Source organism: Pteropus medius, unplaced genomic scaffold (genome assembly GCF_902729225.1).
Source record: "Pteropus medius unplaced genomic scaffold, Ma_sr-lr_union100, whole genome shotgun sequence".
NCBI classification, from domain to species: Eukaryota; Metazoa; Chordata; class Mammalia; order Chiroptera; family Pteropodidae; genus Pteropus; species Pteropus medius.
The window spans coordinates 3,087,076-3,104,990 of NW_024343578.1; the positions used below are offsets into that span (position 1 = coordinate 3,087,076).

The window sequence follows — 17,915 nt, forward strand, 5'->3', positions numbered from 1 at the left end:
CACCGTCCAGCATCCCCACTTACAAGATTCAAAGCTGAGCCTCAGGGAGGTGAAACACTTAAGTCACATAGCCTATATCCCTACCCAGGACACTTTTCAAAGGGAGATCCATGAAAGCTCTGGGATAGAATGGGGTGGATACTTGGCCCCTAAGGACCTATTATTATAGGTAAGTGTGAAGACAGGGCCAGCAGGCTAACCCCTCATAGGCCTACCAAGGAAAGGTTAAAATCAACTAATTTTCAACTTCTGGTGTCTCTTCATGGCTTCCCTCCCTCCACATCCACTGGGGGCCTGGGTATGCTTCTGCCACATGCAGAAGGTGCTTGTGCCATGGCATTTCTCTCTGATGCCCTTCTTGGTAGTCAGGTGGGAACGTCACCCTGGGATCACAAGGTGGACAAGGCAGGCAGAGTCCCTGCACCCTTCTTTCCCCTCAGAGCAGTTTGGCCCACTATCCACCTACATCTTTCTTCCACTCCTTTCATTGCAGGGTCAAGACTTTTGAAACAGGATTCCTCAGGGACAGGATTGCCCTTGGAGGTGGGAAGGACATGAGGTCAGACTAACTGGTGTTGACCGGGATGTCCTCCAGCTGAAGTTTGGCACTGAGGACAAGGGATTTGGGTCCCTGCCAGGCAGAGAAAGGTTTCTCGTTTACATTTCCTCACCTCCCTCTTTCAGGTCTAGTGTCTTTTCCCCATGACCAGGAGCTCATAGAAATGGTTAAGTATAAGATGATTGTGTGCTGGGAATGTGGGTACTAAACCAGCATGGACAGTTCTGGGTTTCTCTACTAATGCGTCTGCGCTGGGAGTGACTCACCCCTAACCCGGTGTGGAGGGGGTGGGGGAAGTGACTGGCAAGGGAAGAGGGAGGCGTGTGTGAACTCCAGATGTTGCATGTGCCCTTAGGTTTGGCGCTGGGTGTGTTTTAGCGTGAGGACCTCAAAGGGCAGCATCAGAGAGCTGCACTGAGCTGCATGGAGGAGTAGTGGGGAGGCACGTTTCGTCATGCTGACATCTTAACAAAACTGGGACTAAGGGCTTCAGTCAGGGTTAGGCAAGGGTTACAGCATGTCCCAGCAGGAACCCCAACCTCTGGTCCCATTCCTGGGGGAAGTGCCTGGATAAATCAAGTGGGTCCTAAGAGACCTAAACAAGTCTCACTTCTAGGATGTAATGCTTATACTTTGTATCATTATTTGTAGAAGTTGAGATCTTGTGTTTTGCCTTTTAAATTATGCACAAAAGCATGGTTCCTAGTGGCTACACTAGGGCTCAAAATGCCCATGTAGAAAGCTACCAAGTAGCCCAATGATGCTGTTGGAAAGTCTGAAGCCCAGGTTTTCAGACTATGAGCCCCATGAGGCTGGGAGATTTGTGATAATTCCATAAGCCTCAATCCCTTACTCCTTGCCCATGGCCTCAGGACTAGCACCCCTGGGTTCTGGGAGGACAGAGTGCCCCTCGCAAGTAAGTAAGCAGAGTCCTGGACAATTGCACCAGAATGTGACTTACTGGTCAGTCACAGAGGGGCCACTGCTCCTCAGCTGCTGAATCCTCGTAATTGCTGCTAGGAGCCATGAGGCCAGAACTGGGCTTGACCCAGCACCAACCACTCCCCAGCCACGGTGTTGCTTGGGTCTGTGCTGTACATAGTCTCTGGGCCCTTCTTTCTTACTCTAGTCCAGCACAGAAATTTTTCAGTTGTATGACTAAAGATCTGGACTATTGGCCCTGGGAGAGTACCACCCCCATGCCACCAGCAGTGTCCTCCTTGAGTACGTGGCTATCTGGCTCCTTGCGGCACATACCCTCGGGTCCCTGTGCCTGGGCTGGGTGAGCCCTGTAGGTCAGCGTGTGATGCGCGTGTTTCTTTCCTGGGCCACAGCCACCCCACGTCATGCTGCAGCGCCGCGGAGATCATGGCTGTCCTCTTTTTCCACGCCATGCGCTACAAGCCCCAGGACCCCCGGAACCCTCACAACGACCGCTTTGTGCTCTCCAAGGTAGGAGCCCAGCCTGCTACCCTTCAGCTGGGGCTGGATGTCATGTGGGCCCTGGATGGGTGAGAAGATGCTGGCAGTGAGCCATCTCCAGCCTTCTCCCCCAAGGCTCCTTCTGTGCCGACCTAGCTGGTAAACTTAACCTGAGTTAAGGAATAAATGACTGAATTAATAGGGGACAATGGAAATAACCTGCCATGTGTTTTGCCCATTTGGTGTTGATATGCAAGACTCGCGTCCAGGCCTGGGTACGGCTTTGTGGCTTTCTGCACGCGTCTTTCTGTGCTGTGCCAGCACCCCTAGACCACAGCTTTCCCCTTCAGAAGTGGTAGTTCATTGCAGCAGGGTTTGGGATGGAGCATCCCGTCCTACGCCACCCACGGGAGAATCACAGCCACAAACTATGCTACGAACTCTTGAAATCCACCTGTACCCAGGCCTGGCTCTGTGGCCTCTGGTCTCTTGGAGCAGGCATGAAAGCTTAGAAGTCTGTCCAAGTCCACTCACATGCCAGAAACCAAGGATTAGGGCAGCTGGCTGCCTGCTGGGGTTTTGGCTTCGGCAAGCCTCACAGCTGTGCTCCCCCTGCACCTGTCCTAGGGCCCGCTTGGCCTTGCCTATGGGAATTTCAGGCTAGAGAAGGATGAAAGGAAGGGAAGTGGCCTCACTTGCTTCCTCCCCTGAAATGGATACCCCGTCCCACAGGCTTAGCCAGGCCTCAGGTTTCAGCGTGAAGTGGGAACAGCCCCCCAGTATCAGCTCCCGCTCTGACCACTTCCTCCACCATCCATCCCTTGGCAGGGCCACGCAGCTCCCATCCTGTATGCAGTCTGGGCTGAGGCCGGCTTCCTACCCGAGGCAGAGCTGCTGAACCTGAGGAAGATCAGCTCTGACTTGGATGGGCACCCTGTCCCGGTAAGTGCACCCTGCCAGGATCCGCACAGGCCTCTATCTCCACTTCCTGTTTCCCAAGGCATGCTGGAAGGCGGGCAGGGGTGCCCACTGAGAAGCCAAGGGTGTCAAAAGGTAGAAGGTGGAGAAAGGCACCAAACTGAGGAAGGAAAGAAGTGGGTGTTTTGGGGACTCACTGTCTTCACCCCAAGCTGGTGAAGAGTGAGGCCTTTCGAGGCCCCAGCCTAGGGTTCTCTGTGTCAGCTGCAGAGACAGCCTCTCCCCAAGCACCAAACACCCAGCTCCCCTTCCCCTCCGGGCCTCCCTGGCGATACAGACACAGATCAGGAGTTCACCAGGGTGTCAATACAGGATCACAGGATACTGGTGATGCCCCAGGAAAGGGGCCCAGTTTGCCCCTGTACCTGTTTGGAGTTCATGGATTACCATAGAAACTGTCAAACACACTCCCCACACACACCCCAATCTGGGTACCCACTAGGGCCAAATGTTCTGTCAATTTTGTCATGAATTCTCCTAGTCACTGTGAGGTGGGTGACATGGGCTCCATTTACAGATGAGGGAATGGAGGCCAAAGAGGTTCTAGTCCCTGGCCCGAAGTCACACAGCTCCTTGGTGGGCAGAGCTGGTATTTGAACCAACCACACCCACAGTTACTGCTGTATGGGAATGAGAAATTACACCGGTTAGAGGCTGCCCTGGGGCTGTGCCTTCTGCAGACCCAGCCAGCACTGCTAAGTCGAGGTGGGAATGTGGCTGGCCCTCAAGTCCAGGCTCCTGGGAAGTGAGCTGCTTCCATCTTTCCCCCATGAGTAACTATGGCCCTCTGTTATGACAGAAACAAGCTTTCACCGATGTGGCCACTGGCTCACTGGGCCAGGGCCTTGGAGCCGCTTGTGGGATGGCTTACACAGGCAAATACTTCGACAAAGCCAGGTAACACTCCCACTCCCCACCCCCACCCTGGATAGTTCGGGGAGGGATTCAGCCCCTCTTGCCTGAGCAGGAGCTGAGTTAACAGTGCGTAATACCGTGGCCAGCTCCCTTTTCAGATGAGGAAATAGGCTCAAAAGAGTAATGGGACCTGCCCAGTGTCCCTTGATAGTAACTGGCAAAGCCAGGTGTGAACCCAGAGCCCATGCTCCTGACCATGTGCTCTTTAGCCAGAGTGCTTTGGCTGATGAGTTCCTGTGTCGCCCTCAAGCGTGGCTCTTGGACCCCAGAAGTCTCAGCAGGCCCTGTCCCCCAATATCTGACTAAGTGTCAGGCTGAGGTGTTTATATCTTTGGAAAGAAGACTGTTCTAGAGGGCTCGGGACACCCCTAAGCCCCACCTGTCAGCTAGAGAGGACACAAACATTGGAGAGATTGACCTTATCATAGACCTTTCTGCTCCAGTGCCTGGTAGTTTGGAGAACCTCTTGAGGCAAATTTCAGCCACAAGACTGGCAACTGTGGCCCTGTTTGGCCTGCAGACAGGTCTCTGTTGCGGGGAGAGGAAGAATGTTGGCTACAGGCTTTAAGGAAAGCACTTGTCAAATGGTTTCTTCATGCCATTCCCTTTTGGGGCCCTGTACTTGGTGCTCAGGGCTTTATAAGGTTTCACCTTAATAAGCAAGCACCCTTTACGGCTGAGTGGTGGCATAAGTATAGCTACCCCTTCCACAGATGGGGAGACTGAGGTAAGATACTCACCTAGTGGTGGAGGTAGGATTTGAATCTATTCAGTCTCCAGGCTCTTCTGAAGGGCCTAAAGGAAGCAAAGGTTTGGGAAGCCCTGTGAGTAGGAAGCTTCCTGGAAGAGGGGCTGATGGAACCCTGCCTGCAGGTGGCAGGAAGGGCCTCGCTGTGTGGCCCTGGCTTCCCCAGTGTCCTACAGTCCACCCCACTGGCATGAGAAGGGCTACAGCCAGGGCGGTAAGTGGGGAGTGGTGGTGACTTCAGGCCCACTGAAGACAGGTGGCTTCAGGGAGCCTGACTGGAAGCTACACTGCAGTGAGCACCTACTGTGTGCAGGGGAAGGGGCTTCAGAGACTGCTTTCCAGGAGGTGAGCCGAGGCTGTGAGGTGTCCCAGACCTCTCAGGCCAGTGTCACCTGCCAGCACACGTTTGCCTTCTTCAGTCCCTCACTGGGCTTTGGGGCCAGGCCCAGCTATACCCAGAAGTGATTCACTGTGAAGTGAGGAAAGTCACAAAGAATGGGGTGTATGTTTAATAGTATTTTATTTGGCACAGAACCAGAGATGTGAGTTAATTAGTACCTACAGTTGCTTGAAGTAATTCCCTGTGAAGGGTCGTTTCCTGACCCTAACATAATGGAACAAGCCAGTGTATGGAGAAGGAGTTTAACTCCCGTTCCCAGCGGCTGGGGTTGGCTAAGGTTTAGAGCCTGGGCCCCCCTGGGGAGGGGAGTGGCAGAGGCATCAAGAGAATTATCAGGCCATGCCAGGCTCCAGGAAGTAGTGTCATGATAGAGCAGATCCAACCTTCAGGCATGTCCCCCAGCCAGCAACAGGGAGTGTACAGCAAATTGGCTCACTTTTATATCTCTTTTATCTACTCATTTGAAATATACAGAATAGCATTAAAAAGAAATTAACATTTTCTTTATGCTTAACCACTCCCCTATTTAAATCTCACTTAATGTATCATTTCCTCCATGTTATCATGAGAAGAAACTTAGAAATTTGGAATCCTAATATTTATACACATTTACATTCCTCTTTTTAGAAAAACCTAAACATCATGAACATTTTCTCATGTTGTAACTGTCAAGAGCTAGTTTTAGTGATTACATGATGTTCTGTTTTATGGATCTGCTGCAACCAGTTTACACAATCCTCTGTGTTTGGACGTTTCAAGAAGTTTTCAGACACCTCTGCAACAAACTTTGCCCCCCTGTTTAGGGTCCCTTCTCTTCACGTTAGTTCATGACTGGACTTGCAGCCCCGACCCACCCCACCCCGCCACCCCCCACCTTAAATCTAACAGCTTTGGGCAATTCAGAGCCTCAGGGTGAGCCCCGGCTTCTGTGGGGCCCCTTTGATAATAAGCCTCCCTAGTATTTGCTCAGGACCCCAGGACACCCTCCTGACCTGAGCTTACTGGCCCCAAAGAGGCAGGTCTCAAAGGCTGAGGTGCTGGCACTCTGCTTTTAGCCCCGGTCTAACTTCCTTGGAAGTGGTGTACGCTTGGGAAGGCAGCCAGTCCGCTTCCTTGGAATTGCTTTCTGGGGAGGTCGAGTTCCCTAGAGTCCTCTCTGGCTCAGCTGCATTAAGCTGGTCACTTTTAGGAGCTGTTGTGCTAGACCCAAGCCCTCCAGGGTCCCTGGACTTCCTTGCACCCTGCAGGATGCAGCTTCGGATAAGCCTCTGAGTGGGGCCTGGGAACTTCTCCTGGCCTGGAAACCAGTGGTCTGGCCTGTCAGAGGTCACAGAAGGGAAGGAAGCCAGAGCCCTCCCTGACCTGCTGGCCTGCTGAGGTGCTGAGTCATGCTGACAGCACCATGGCTGTCCCCAGCCCTTCTCCAGCTCCCTTTGCTTTAGCCCTACAACAAGGAGGCCTGGAGGCCCCAACTGCTCAGGTGCAGCCAGCTCTTAGGCCACAGCTCCAGAGCTGTATCCTTCTGCAGCAGCAGGGCAGTGCATCCCCTCTGAGCCCACATCCAGGCACCAGCCTCGCTCTTTGGGCAGAAGAAAGGGGAGTCTCCAAGTCCTGCAGCTTTTCCTCCTGCGTGCATTTCTAGACATCAAGGAGTGGACAGTCTGGGCTGAGTAGTCACATCTGTTTGAATCTCTGTTTAGCTACTCCCCCCACTACACATGACCTTCAGACAAGTCCCTTGACCTTTCAACTTGTTTCCTTTTCTGTGTGTTTTAGGAATAAAATTCCACTTACCTCCCTACCTCCCTCAGAGGGTCACTCAGCACAGGGCCCAGCACCCTGCCACAGCCCCTAGGAGCCCCTCAATGCCACGTGCCAGCCCATGAATGGGGTTTTTGTTTCTATACCTGTGGCTGCTGCCCCTCAGCCATCCCCTCACATCTGAGGGGATGGTAATGTGGGGGTGGGTTGTCAGTTCCTGAACTGGTCTCCCTGACTCTAGCCTCAACTCCCAGGGTTTACTTTTCCCTGGGGCCAGTGTTCTTTTTGCCATGTCATACCACCTTTGAAACAATCACAGTTGCCTGTGTTGAGGGCAGGAGAAGGCCCAGGCCCAGGCCCAGCCCCAGCTCCAGCTCCAGCTCCAGTCTTAGGCAAGGACCAACATCGGTCCACTAGGGAGAGCTCATCCTGTGAGGCCACGAGCCCAGTTCTCGAGTCCTCTCATTAGTTAATGCTCATTCCTCACCTGAGGCCTCTTCCCCTAGAGTGCTGCCTGGCACTCGTCACAGCTGCCCCAGCCCAGCTCCTTGGAGCAGGAAGGGTCTCTTTCCCTCCGGCCCACCCAGAGAGTCCCAGGGCTCCCCCAACAATCCTGATTTGGGGGAGGGTAGAAGGAAGTGGGCACATCCCTGCAGCAGGCAATTCAAGCCCCTGCAGCCGGCCGTGAGCAGTTAGCCCCGACGAACATTCATTTTCCTTGTGTCCTGACGACCCCTGAGCCCCCGGATCTTCTGACCAGATTGCTGTCATCTTGGAGCTCTGTTTCTTGGGAGCCAGTACTTTCTGGAGCTCTTGACCGCTTCCTTCACAGCCATGTCCTCAGGGTGTGGGCTTGGGGTGGACATCAGGGAGCTGATGGCACCCTTGCACATCATGTGTGGCTGCTGCTTCACCCAGAGGTCAGGCTCCTTGGGAGGGTCAGGCCAGGAGCACAGTGACCCAGGTGAGAGGTGCCAGCCTCACGCCCACTCCCCACATCTGCAGCTACCGTGTCTATTGCATGTTGGGAGATGGGGAGATGTCGGAGGGCTCTGTGTGGGAGGCCATGGCCTTCGCCGGCATCTACAAGCTGGACAACCTCGTCGCCATTCTTGACATCAACCGCCTGGGCCAGAGTGACCCTGCCCCGCTGCAGCACCAGTTGGATGTCTACCAGAAGCGTTGCGAGGCCTTCGGGTATGTACAAGGCTGTGGCCTGAGCACCCTCACAGCATGGGAACCATCTGTGCTAGAAGCTGTGCAGGTACGAGGGCTGAAGCCAGAGGCTAATGAGTCTCCCTTTTTCAGGGTTTGACTCACAATTTCAGACTTTGGGTATTTGGACTTAAAGTAGCAGCCCAGGCTACCTCATGAATTTCTAGGCTAAGGCCCACTTCTGAGTTCCTTTGTCTGTGTGGTTGTGTGGCATCCTAATTCTCAGAGCTTTTACATAACGTTCTCTCACACATCCTCACTTGTTCTTGAGGGAGGGGGAGGAGGTGTACACAGTGTGAACCAAGTTTGCTCAGTGAGGCTAAGGGACACATAGGGGTTTGAACATAAGTCAGGTGGCTGCCTCCTGTGCCCAGCCCCAGCCAGCCTGTGGAAGAGGAACAGTACCCCTTCCTAGTGAGATGGGAGAAACAGTTTTCAGACTACCCCCTGGGCCTTGAAAGTTGTGAATTCAGAGTCACATGTTACAAAACAGGAAGGTCCATCTGGGTGGGTGTCAGCCAGAGGGGCCCTCACCTCAGTGTCCCTCCCCTGCCCCAGATAAAAGCTGCTCTGCAGTTAGGGCTCCAAGACACCTAGGTTCCAGGCTCAGCCTCGGTTGAGAAGACTGTGGAGGACTCTGGCCTGTGGTTCTGCAGGGCCCTGAGGGCCAAGGGCCCTTTGTAGATGAGTCAGTGACCGGGGAAGGTCGAGATAGACTTGCAATACCAATTACACAGGCTGACCTTATAGAGAGAGAAAGTAAAGAGAGCAAGTATCCTGTTAGGCAGAAGAGGAAACAGCCATAAAGTACCTCAAGGACTTCGCCAAGGCCACATCAGGCTGGGGAGTTGAGTATATGACCCTGACAGCTAGGTCTGTGTCTATATAACCCTGTAGCTCTGAAGGCAGATTCCTTAAGTTCTGGCTCTGTCACTAACTTGCTTTGTGACAGGTGATTCTACCTTCAGCATCTCAGTTTACTTGTCTGTAAAGTGGGGGTGGTAACAGCTCCCCCTGTTGTAGTGAGACACATGGGTCGTGTGTTGTGCTTGGCCCAGTGCCTACAGAGTACATGTTAGCTGCTATTTTCATTATTAATGTGCCATAAAGAGTCCTAGAAGGGATTGCCTTAAAAAGAAAGGTTGCCCTGCACTGGCTCCTTCCCCTAGACATTTGACAGCATGGCTCTTTTAAAAATGTTTCCAGCCTACATCCAGCATCTGTGAAGTGATCAGATGTTCCCCTAAATGAAAATTGGGCCAAAAAATTCATCAAATATCTAATAGCAGATTCCAAACCTAGTACATCATCCCAAAAGCAGCTTTCAGTAGGAAATGAATAGGTCAGGAATAAAAGATGCAATAAATGAACTAAGCTTTGAATTACTTAGGAGAGAGGAGGAAAATCTGTTCAGGGAAAACAAGAGGAAGTTAAATAATTTGAAAAGAGAAAATAAAACCCAGATTGGAAACAGGAATGTTTTAGACTTCCTGACTCCTCCAGCTCTTTTCCAGATTGCAGTCGTGCGGTAGAGTGAGGGCAGACCTTCCCTGGGACCCTCCTCAGGGTCCTCGGGCCCCTGGCCCTTGCTCCTCACTCCCGCCTCTCTGTCCCCAGCTGGCATGCTATCATCGTGGATGGACACAGCGTGGAGGAACTGTGCAAGGCCTTCGGCCAGGCCAAACACCAGCCAACAGCCATCATTGCCAAGACCTTCAAGGGTCGAGGGATCTCAGGTCTGTTTGCATGAGCCTCCCTCCCCACTCCTACGCTTGGGGCTGGGTTCTGGAGCTGACCGAGAGGGTGGGGTGGGGCCTGTCTCTGAGATCTTGTATCTAGGGAAGCACCATCCCTCTGCTGCCATAGCGAGTACACCAGGACTGGGGAACGGGGAGCAAGAGACTGTTCCCTGAAGTGACTCAGTGGTCAACATAGCTGAGCCAAGATTCAAACCCAGGTTAGGCTGGCCTTGGCTAAGGGGCATGTGTAGGTAGGAGGAGAGGAGGGGCTTGGGGAAAGCATGTCAGGGAAAGAACCTGGTATAAGACCATCCCCCATACTCCCTCCTTGGCTGGCACTTGCAGAGCATCCTTGATGGCTCCAGCTGTCTGTCCTGAGCTGAAGGGCCGACAGGGAGCCCTAGGAGAACCTGAAAAGACCTGGGTTTTTCCCTAGAGGTGAGCGAGCAGGACATCTCACGCAGTAGAAAAGTGCTTAGAAAACTGTGTGGGTGGAGAGTCTGGGTGGGTCTGGAAGATAGTGGTCGTGTCAGGCGTGAGAGCCATGCCGGCTTGTGGCTTTGTAGCCCACAGGTGCGGGCTCCAGACCTTGAGGCTGGGATGGCCTTGACCCATTTTAAAGGTGGGAAAATGGAGCTAGAAGCAGTCAGGAACTTGCTCAGAGACACAGGTAGTCTGTGACACTAGGGGGCCTAACTGCAGGCCCTGGGCCAGCTTTACTGTGGCACATGCCCTGGCTGTCCCCCTGCTTGCCTGGGAGTCACAACTTCCTCTCCCTGTGTGGACTTGGTAATTGAGGACATTCACTGCAATGTAGGAGAAGATGCACGGCTTTGGGAGCCTTTTGGGAGGGGGTAAATCTAGGAGAGGATTCTGGGATGTCATGGCCTCAGTGCTGCTGCCTGACACCACCAGATGGGATCTAGAAAGCTTGCAGCTTCTGGGGTCCCTGGAGGTCTGCAGAGCTGCTGGGAGGATCAGTCCTTGGCTCTGCCCAAGCTGAGGTAACCTTGGAGGCGAGGGACATTAACCGTGGAGGTAGTAGAGGGCCCACTCTGTGACTCACTGATGTATCAGGTGACCTTGGCAGTGCTTGCCCTGAGCCACATCCCAGCAACCCTACTGATGGCCAGGATCCCGACCTGTTCAACAAACTGAGTGTGATTTCTACAGCAGATCCCTCTCTGCAGGCTTGGGCTGGGAAGGCAACAGGGTAGAATGGGACAGGGCAGTCTGCTCATGCCTGTTCCCGTTCCTATTCTGTAAGCTGCTGGAGGACTAGGCTAGACATGTGGTGTGGTGTCCTGGTACCAGGACCCTCCTTTCCTCAACTTGTGGTGTCCAGTGCAGGGCCACGCTTGACTGCGATGACACCATTCCTCCCTTTCCACTGGCCTGCCCTCAGTGGTGGAGGGCCGGGTTCCTCTGAGCACCTTCCTGGCCTTCTGGGAGCTTCTGTCTTACCTGGCCCTCTGTCCTCCTATATTGGACCTGCAGGAATAGAAGATAAGGAGTCTTGGCATGGGAAGCCTCTCCCCAAAAACATGGCTGAGCAGATCATCCAGGAAATTCACAGCCAGATCCAAAGCAAAAAGAAGATCTTGGCAACTCCCCCGCAGGAGGACGCCCCCTCGGTAGACATCACCAACATCCGCATGCCCACTCCACCCAGCTACAAAGTCGGGGACAAGGTAAAGTCAGGCCTTGCTTTTCTGGACTAGCTGGGTGGGGTGGCTGTGGTTCTCTGGCTCGCCAAGGCTAGGGCTAAGATGCGACTCTTGGCAGGGAAAGGGAGGAGAGCGATTAGTGCAGGGTGAGGAGGAACCCTGAGATGTTGCTCCTGCTAGTTCCTTCATGGAGACAGCCAGTTCTGGAATTATTTACCTGCAGAGACTCAGAGGGCAAGGGACTTGCTCATAGTCACACAGCAAGGTACTGGCTGCTGGGATCAAAGCCACACCTTCTGAGTCTCCCATCCCTGGTCCATCGGGGCCTTGGCCTATGCTCAGGACTCCTTTGTGTCTGGCCTGGCAAAGGCTAGGCAGTCCTGCCCTACTCCAGGGCCCTCCCCTGGTTGAACCCATCAATGCAACTGGCGTCAGGCTTTCTGATTCCCACACTTTCAGTGTATTACCATGCATAGTAGGGTGAGTTCACAGACCTGTCACAGGGGAGGGAAATTGGGGGTGTTAGTACATCTTTTGCAGCTCAGACAGCCCACAGCTTTGCTGAGGACAAAGGACTCCCAAGTTGTTCATTGTAGAAGTTCCTGGCAACCTTACAGAAGTTAAGTTTCCACAGGGTCGTGTGTTACTGGGCTTCCTTTTTCTGTTCCAATTTTCATTCTTTTCTGCTCTAAAAGATGTTACCCCTGAGACTGTGCATGGCTCCAGGCCACACCTCACACATGCCCACAGCAGTGCTCAGCCTTCTCACTCTACTCCACAGATAGCTACCCGCAAGGCCTACGGGCAGGCCCTGGCCAAGCTGGGCCACGCCAGCGACCGCATCATCGCCCTGGATGGGGACACCAAGAATTCCACCTTTTCAGAAATCTTCAAAAAGGAGCACCCAGATCGGTTCATCGAGTGCTACATTGCCGAGCAGAACATGGTGGGTGCCAGGTGTGAGCAGGTAGACACAGGGCTTTGGGGCAGAGGTCTGAGGGGAGCAGGGGCAGGGCCAAAGCCATTTTGCTCCTTTGGGCCGCTACGATGGGAGTGCCAGGTGACTGCTGTGGGCTAGCCCACCCAAATGACTCCAGAATAGCTAGGACCCAGCACTGACCCTTGACTTTGAGTAAATATAATTTGAGGGGGAGGATGTGTCATGCCCAGGTGCAAATGTACTGAACGAGTGTGCAAACAGGAGCTGAACAGAGTGCAGGTGCACACAGGAGTACTACATGTAGGCCAGGGGTGGTGAATGGGCTCTCTGGGCACAGGAGGAAGACTTGAATGTGATGGGCCTAGCAGCCAAGTCTGCGGAACCCCTTTTATGCACAAGGTCTAGACTCCTGACATGCACACAGTCGAATAAGCAGCCCCTTGTCAGGAATGATGTTTCGTCCTGTTTTTCGAAATATCTGCTCCTCTTGGCTAAGGACCCTAGCCGGGTCTGCAGGCCTTTACAGATCTCTCTGGACTCTTCTGGCTTCACAGTTCTTCAGCTGAACCTGAAATTCTCTCTCTGGTTTCTAGCCTTGGCAGCTGGAGGGTCCAGATTAGACTAGCAGGGTTTGTGGGTTGGGGAGGCCCTAGGTGCTAGGGAAGGAGGGCTCACTCATGTCAGCAGTGGGTTTCAGGGCTGTGGAGGCCTCTTCTGAAACCAATTGGTTCTAGCTGATCTGGAACCAAAGGCCGTACTAATTGCTTCTGGGCGAGGGGTTTGGGGCTGGAGCCTCTGTGGGGAGACAGAGGAGATGGGAGGCCTGGTCTCTGCAGAGGCCTTGGGGCTCGTAAGGGAGATTAGTGGTAAGGGGGAGTAGTTGCAGAGGCTGGACCATCCGTGCCCAAACTTAAGTAGCCTGCTCTGTGAAAGGCTTTTTGCTTGTTTCTAGGGGAAAAAAAATTCCCCAGGACCATAATTTTAAGAGAACTTTTGAAATGGTCATTTCAAGTTGAAGGATTTCCATGTTTGGAAACAGACTGTGGAGTGCATGCCTGGATAGAAATCAGTTGCATGAGGGGAGGAGAATTAACAGTTACTAGGATGACGACCCTGCCCCCCACCCCTCAAAAGGGGTTCTGGGCTCCTTGGCCACCCTCTCCCTTCTGTACCCCCAGGTGAGCATCGCCGTGGGCTGTGCCACACGCAACAGGGCCATACCCTTCTGCAGCACTTTTGCAGCCTTCTTCACGCGGGCTTTCGACCAGATTCGCATGGCAGCCATCTCCGAGAGCAATGTCAACCTCTGCGGCTCCCACTGCGGTGTGTCCATTGGTGAGTTGATTCGAGGCCAGGATGTTTACAACTGGAGCTTCCCTGGCCTTCTGGACCAGGTGGTGAGGGGAGTCGGGGCCAGGATTCCATTCCACAGATGGGGTCTTACTTCAGCATGTCCTTTCCCACACCACAGGGGAAGACGGTCCCTCTCAGATGGCCCTGGAAGATCTGGCTATGTTTCGATCGGTCCCCATGTCAACTGTCTTTTACCCAAGCGATGGGGTATCTACAGAGAAGGCGGTGGAATTAGCAGCCAATACAAAGGTTAGTCACAGAGCTGTTCCTTTTTCTGCTGGCAGCTAGCTCTTCCCTAGAGGGATAGCAGGGGAGGCCAGCATGCAGGCACAGAGCTGATCATTCACTGCCCCAGAGTGGTATCGCCTGAGCTTGGCCCTGATGTTTATAGTTAGAAGTTAGACTAGGAAGAACAAAATACACACCACCCTTCCTGCCTCATGGCAGACATTGCTAATTGATTATCACACTCTCCGCTGAGAACCCAGGTAGCCCCTGCCAATCTGGCAGTTGATGCACCTCTGGCCTCCTTGAGTTGGATTCACCAAGACAAAATGAGCTAAGCAACATGGTCCTGACCAAGAGCCGTGCTCCATAGACCAGAGTACCCTGTGGTTCCAATTCTCTGCCTGAGGGCTAGGGGCATGCCAGATGCACTCTGGGGGAGCAACCCCACTTGGGAGGCCAGTCTTCCTGATGGAAAACTCATTTTCCACCTGGGGCTTGGGGCTGGCAAAGCTTTTGGGTGGCTCTCATTCAGGAGGAGTGTTGGGAGCAGTGCATGCTGCAGAGAACGAGTCCTTTTTCGTGCTAGGGGAGTGGCCAGCATGAGGTGACTGACAAACACCTCCGTGGGGACAGCGGGGTAGAGGAGGTTTGTTTGCAAGTGGGAAGTGAAGCCTTTCTAAAAAGATTGCTCTTCGAGGTTGAATGTGCGACATCCTGTAATCCTCAGTTATTGTTTTGTTCCAGGGCATCTGCTTCATCCGGACCAGCCGCCCAGAAAATGCCATCATCTATAACAACAATGAGGATTTCCAAGTTGGACAAGCCAAGGTCAGTGTAGTTCATGCGCCAGTGAGACCTCACAGAGTGAGCCCAAAGTTGGGGCCTACCCCAGGCCACCAGTACCTGAGCCTCACTGGCCTCCTGTGTCACCTCTAGGTGGTCCTGAAGAGCAAAGATGACCAGGTGACTGTGATCGGGGCTGGGGTAACCCTACATGAGGCCTTGGCTGCTGCTGACCTGCTGAAGAAAGGTGAGGAGAGAGGGACCCAAACAGTCTTTGATTGGGAGCTGACTACATACTAGGTCTTGGGAGTGGGAATTTTACCTAATTAAATGATAATAGTGAAAAATAAAAGCCACCTTTTAAGCACTTACTACGTGCCCATTATGATGCTAAGTTCTGGGGCTACAGTGGCCACAGTCCCTGCCCCATGGCCCTAGAGTTGAGGTGCCCCAGCATGGCAGTCAGATCAGACGCCCTGGGCTTCAGTGGGGTTCGGTCGCCACTCAGCTGAGCACTAGTTAAATAAGTTATTCAGTTTCAGTTTCTCCATCCATAAAATGGAGATACTGTCCTGGGGACTTAGTAAATGTGATCTGGTGTTGTTACTGTCATCACGAACTTACAAATGTTAGCTACCGACACTGTAGCGGAGACAGGCATTAGCCTCCCCTACAATAGAATCACAATAGATATCACGTCTCATCCATGCTGAGCACGAAAGAGAGGGTGGACATGGGCATCCTTAGGAATATGATCTCAGATGTATGTAGGACTGATAAGCAAAGAGGGGAATGAAGAGACCCAGGCAGGAGGAATGGCATGTACAGGGCTCTGAGGACCTGGAGGAAGGGCTAGGCAGGAGCAAGATGGGCTGGAGAAGCCAGAGAAAACTGGTCCCAGCAGGGATGGAGATCCAGGGGGAGGATGTGAAGCAGGCATAACTGACTTGGAGTTGGCCTTATGAGGTTATTCTGCTGGGTCATCACCTGACCTGACACCCCACCCTCATGCTTGCCTGTGGCCACAGCTTTCTTCCCCATCACCCCATGAGCTCATGGCTTATTTCAGATCAGACCCTGGAGCCGTCCCTCTGGCTTCCCCTTCATCTTCAGAGGCATCTAGGAGGATGAAGGCAAGCTACGCAGGCCCTACACATATGCCACTTAATGTTCTTTGACAGTATAAAGGTCAATAGCTCCTTGGCCCAGGGTGTGAGGGAAGAGAGAGGGGTGCTCCTCTCCGCTAAGACCAGGTGCTCCTAAAACAGACCAAGGAACGCTTCCAGGAGGAGGTGGGTGGGTGCAGAATGCCAGGGGACATGGGCACCACACATAAACAGGAAGGGGGCAAGCCATGGGGGGTTGGCAAGCACAAGCCCAACAATGGGAACAAGGGGACAGCTGGTCCTCCTTGGGACAGGGACAGGCCACAAACTTTTAGCTGTATGACAGCTCTCAGGACATACCAGCCGGGCCCCCTCCCAGGGGCCCCATCAAAGGCCACCAAAAGGCAGACCCACAGCACCTAGCCCATTCCCCTCAGCTACATCTCTGCATCTACCTTCACAGAGAAGATCAACATCCGAGTGTTGGACCCTTTCACCATCAAGCCCCTGGATCGGAAACTCATTCTTGACAGTGCCCGTGCTACCAAGGGCAGGATCCTCACAGTGGAGGACCACTACTACGAAGGTAATAGGTCCTGGGCCAGAAAGCCAGGGCCACATGGGTCAGGGAGGGGCCCCAGGTCACAGTGCTGGACATCCCAGCCCCAGTTGGGCAGCTATGGCCCAAGAAACGGAGAGCTGTCCCTCTGAGCATTTGGATCTTGGCCTGTTAGGCCTCAAGCTAGGCCTGGGACCTAGTGAACTCTCAGCTGCTGGAATTCTCCATGCAGTCCTTGCCCCACAGGAAGCCAGTGGGGATTCTTATCTCATTGCTAAGAGTGAAAAAGGTGGCTTGTGTCCCAGAAGTAGTTGAAAGTTAAGGCTATTCAGATTCACACTGGGAAAGCAACACAGAATTTGTCTTTCATGAGTCCTTCCCAAAGCGACCCTCTCATACCACCTTCTCACAGGAGAGGTGATGGGCCTAGACTCTTAGGTCAAGTGTAGATGCTAGTCCATTAATGACAGCTACTCACCAGATGGTGTTAAAAATGATTCAGAGGCTACATGTGGGCTTATGGAAAGAAAATAAGTGTGGTTATTGATTAGTGATGTCCGCTGTGGCTGCAGTTGTGGGGAAGGGTTGGTGCGTATGCCATCTCTACCATCCTTGGGTTAGGGAGTAAACTCAGACTGGCAGAGGGCCAGGGGACGCACCTACTACTTACTCTGAGACTGAATCACTTGACTCACCTCCTTTCCTTTGCCCAGGTGGCATAGGTGAAGCGGTGTCCTCTGCAGTAGTGGGCGAGCCTGGCGTCACTGTCACTCGCCTGGCTGTTGGCCAGGTACCAAGAAGCGGGAAGCCAGCTGAACTGCTGAAGATGTTCGGCATTGACAAGGATGCCATCGCACAAGCTGTGAGAGGCCTCGTCACCAAGGCCTAGGGAGTTACAGGGTGTGGGGCGGGGGTTCTGCACATTCCGGAGAGATTCTGGCAGAGGTGCTCAAAGATGTACTGAGAAGAGAGGTAAATATATGTTTTGAGAAAAATGAAGCGGCCCCTGATATGTTTTTTCTTTGATATGGATGTGGCCAGTGCTGGTTCTGGGGAAGAAGGGTAGAAAGGAGAGGGAGGAAGGTTGGTACCTTTGGCTCTGGGCCAGAACCTGGGTGTCTTAAGGCCTCTGCAGCCACCTTTCCTGGGCCCAGCATCTGCCTCAACTGCCACAACTGCTGCTGCCTCCCAATTACTGCCAGATGACATTGGACTACAATCTGCTTTCCAGCCCAGAGTCTGCAAACCCAAATCCCTCACCTCGCCCTCAGCCACCAGTCCCAGGGAGGCTGGAAGCTGCCTCAGGCCAGGGGCTATCCAAGCCCCCTTAGAGCTGCCTCACCTCCCCCAAGGCCCTGCAGCCCTGCCTCAGGTCTCCCAGGGTGAGGAGGTGCCCTTATTGTCATTGCTCCTTGCCTTGTCCTCTTAACTAGTAATCTCAGAAGCAGAGGGACACAGGACAGCTTCCATCCTGGGGGAGAAGGTGACCCTCAGGTTGGCATCAGAGCTGCAGGTGGCAAGTTAAACAAAAAGGTCCAGCTC

The 17,915-nt window shown here is 53.3% G+C and overlaps 1 protein-coding gene across 1 annotated transcript in view; it reads left to right on the forward strand.

Moving 5' to 3' along the window:
- Positions 1–17,372, forward strand: part of TKT (transketolase) — a 24,544-nt gene extending 7,172 nt beyond the window's left edge. The window contains exons 2-14 of the mRNA XM_039867451.1: positions 1,894–2,011; positions 2,810–2,923; positions 3,759–3,856; positions 7,789–7,980; positions 9,616–9,734; positions 11,235–11,428; positions 12,186–12,350; positions 13,523–13,679; positions 13,816–13,946; positions 14,670–14,753; positions 14,862–14,955; positions 16,278–16,400; positions 17,087–17,372. Of these exons, the coding sequence (XP_039723385.1) occupies positions 1,894–2,011; positions 2,810–2,923; positions 3,759–3,856; positions 7,789–7,980; positions 9,616–9,734; positions 11,235–11,428; positions 12,186–12,350; positions 13,523–13,679; positions 13,816–13,946; positions 14,670–14,753; positions 14,862–14,955; positions 16,278–16,400; positions 17,087–17,262 (1,765 nt within the window). The 3' untranslated portion in view covers positions 17,263–17,372. The remainder of the gene's footprint in view (positions 1–1,893; positions 2,012–2,809; positions 2,924–3,758; positions 3,857–7,788; positions 7,981–9,615; positions 9,735–11,234; positions 11,429–12,185; positions 12,351–13,522; positions 13,680–13,815; positions 13,947–14,669; positions 14,754–14,861; positions 14,956–16,277; positions 16,401–17,086) is intronic.
- Positions 17,373–17,915: the final 543 nt, after the last annotated feature.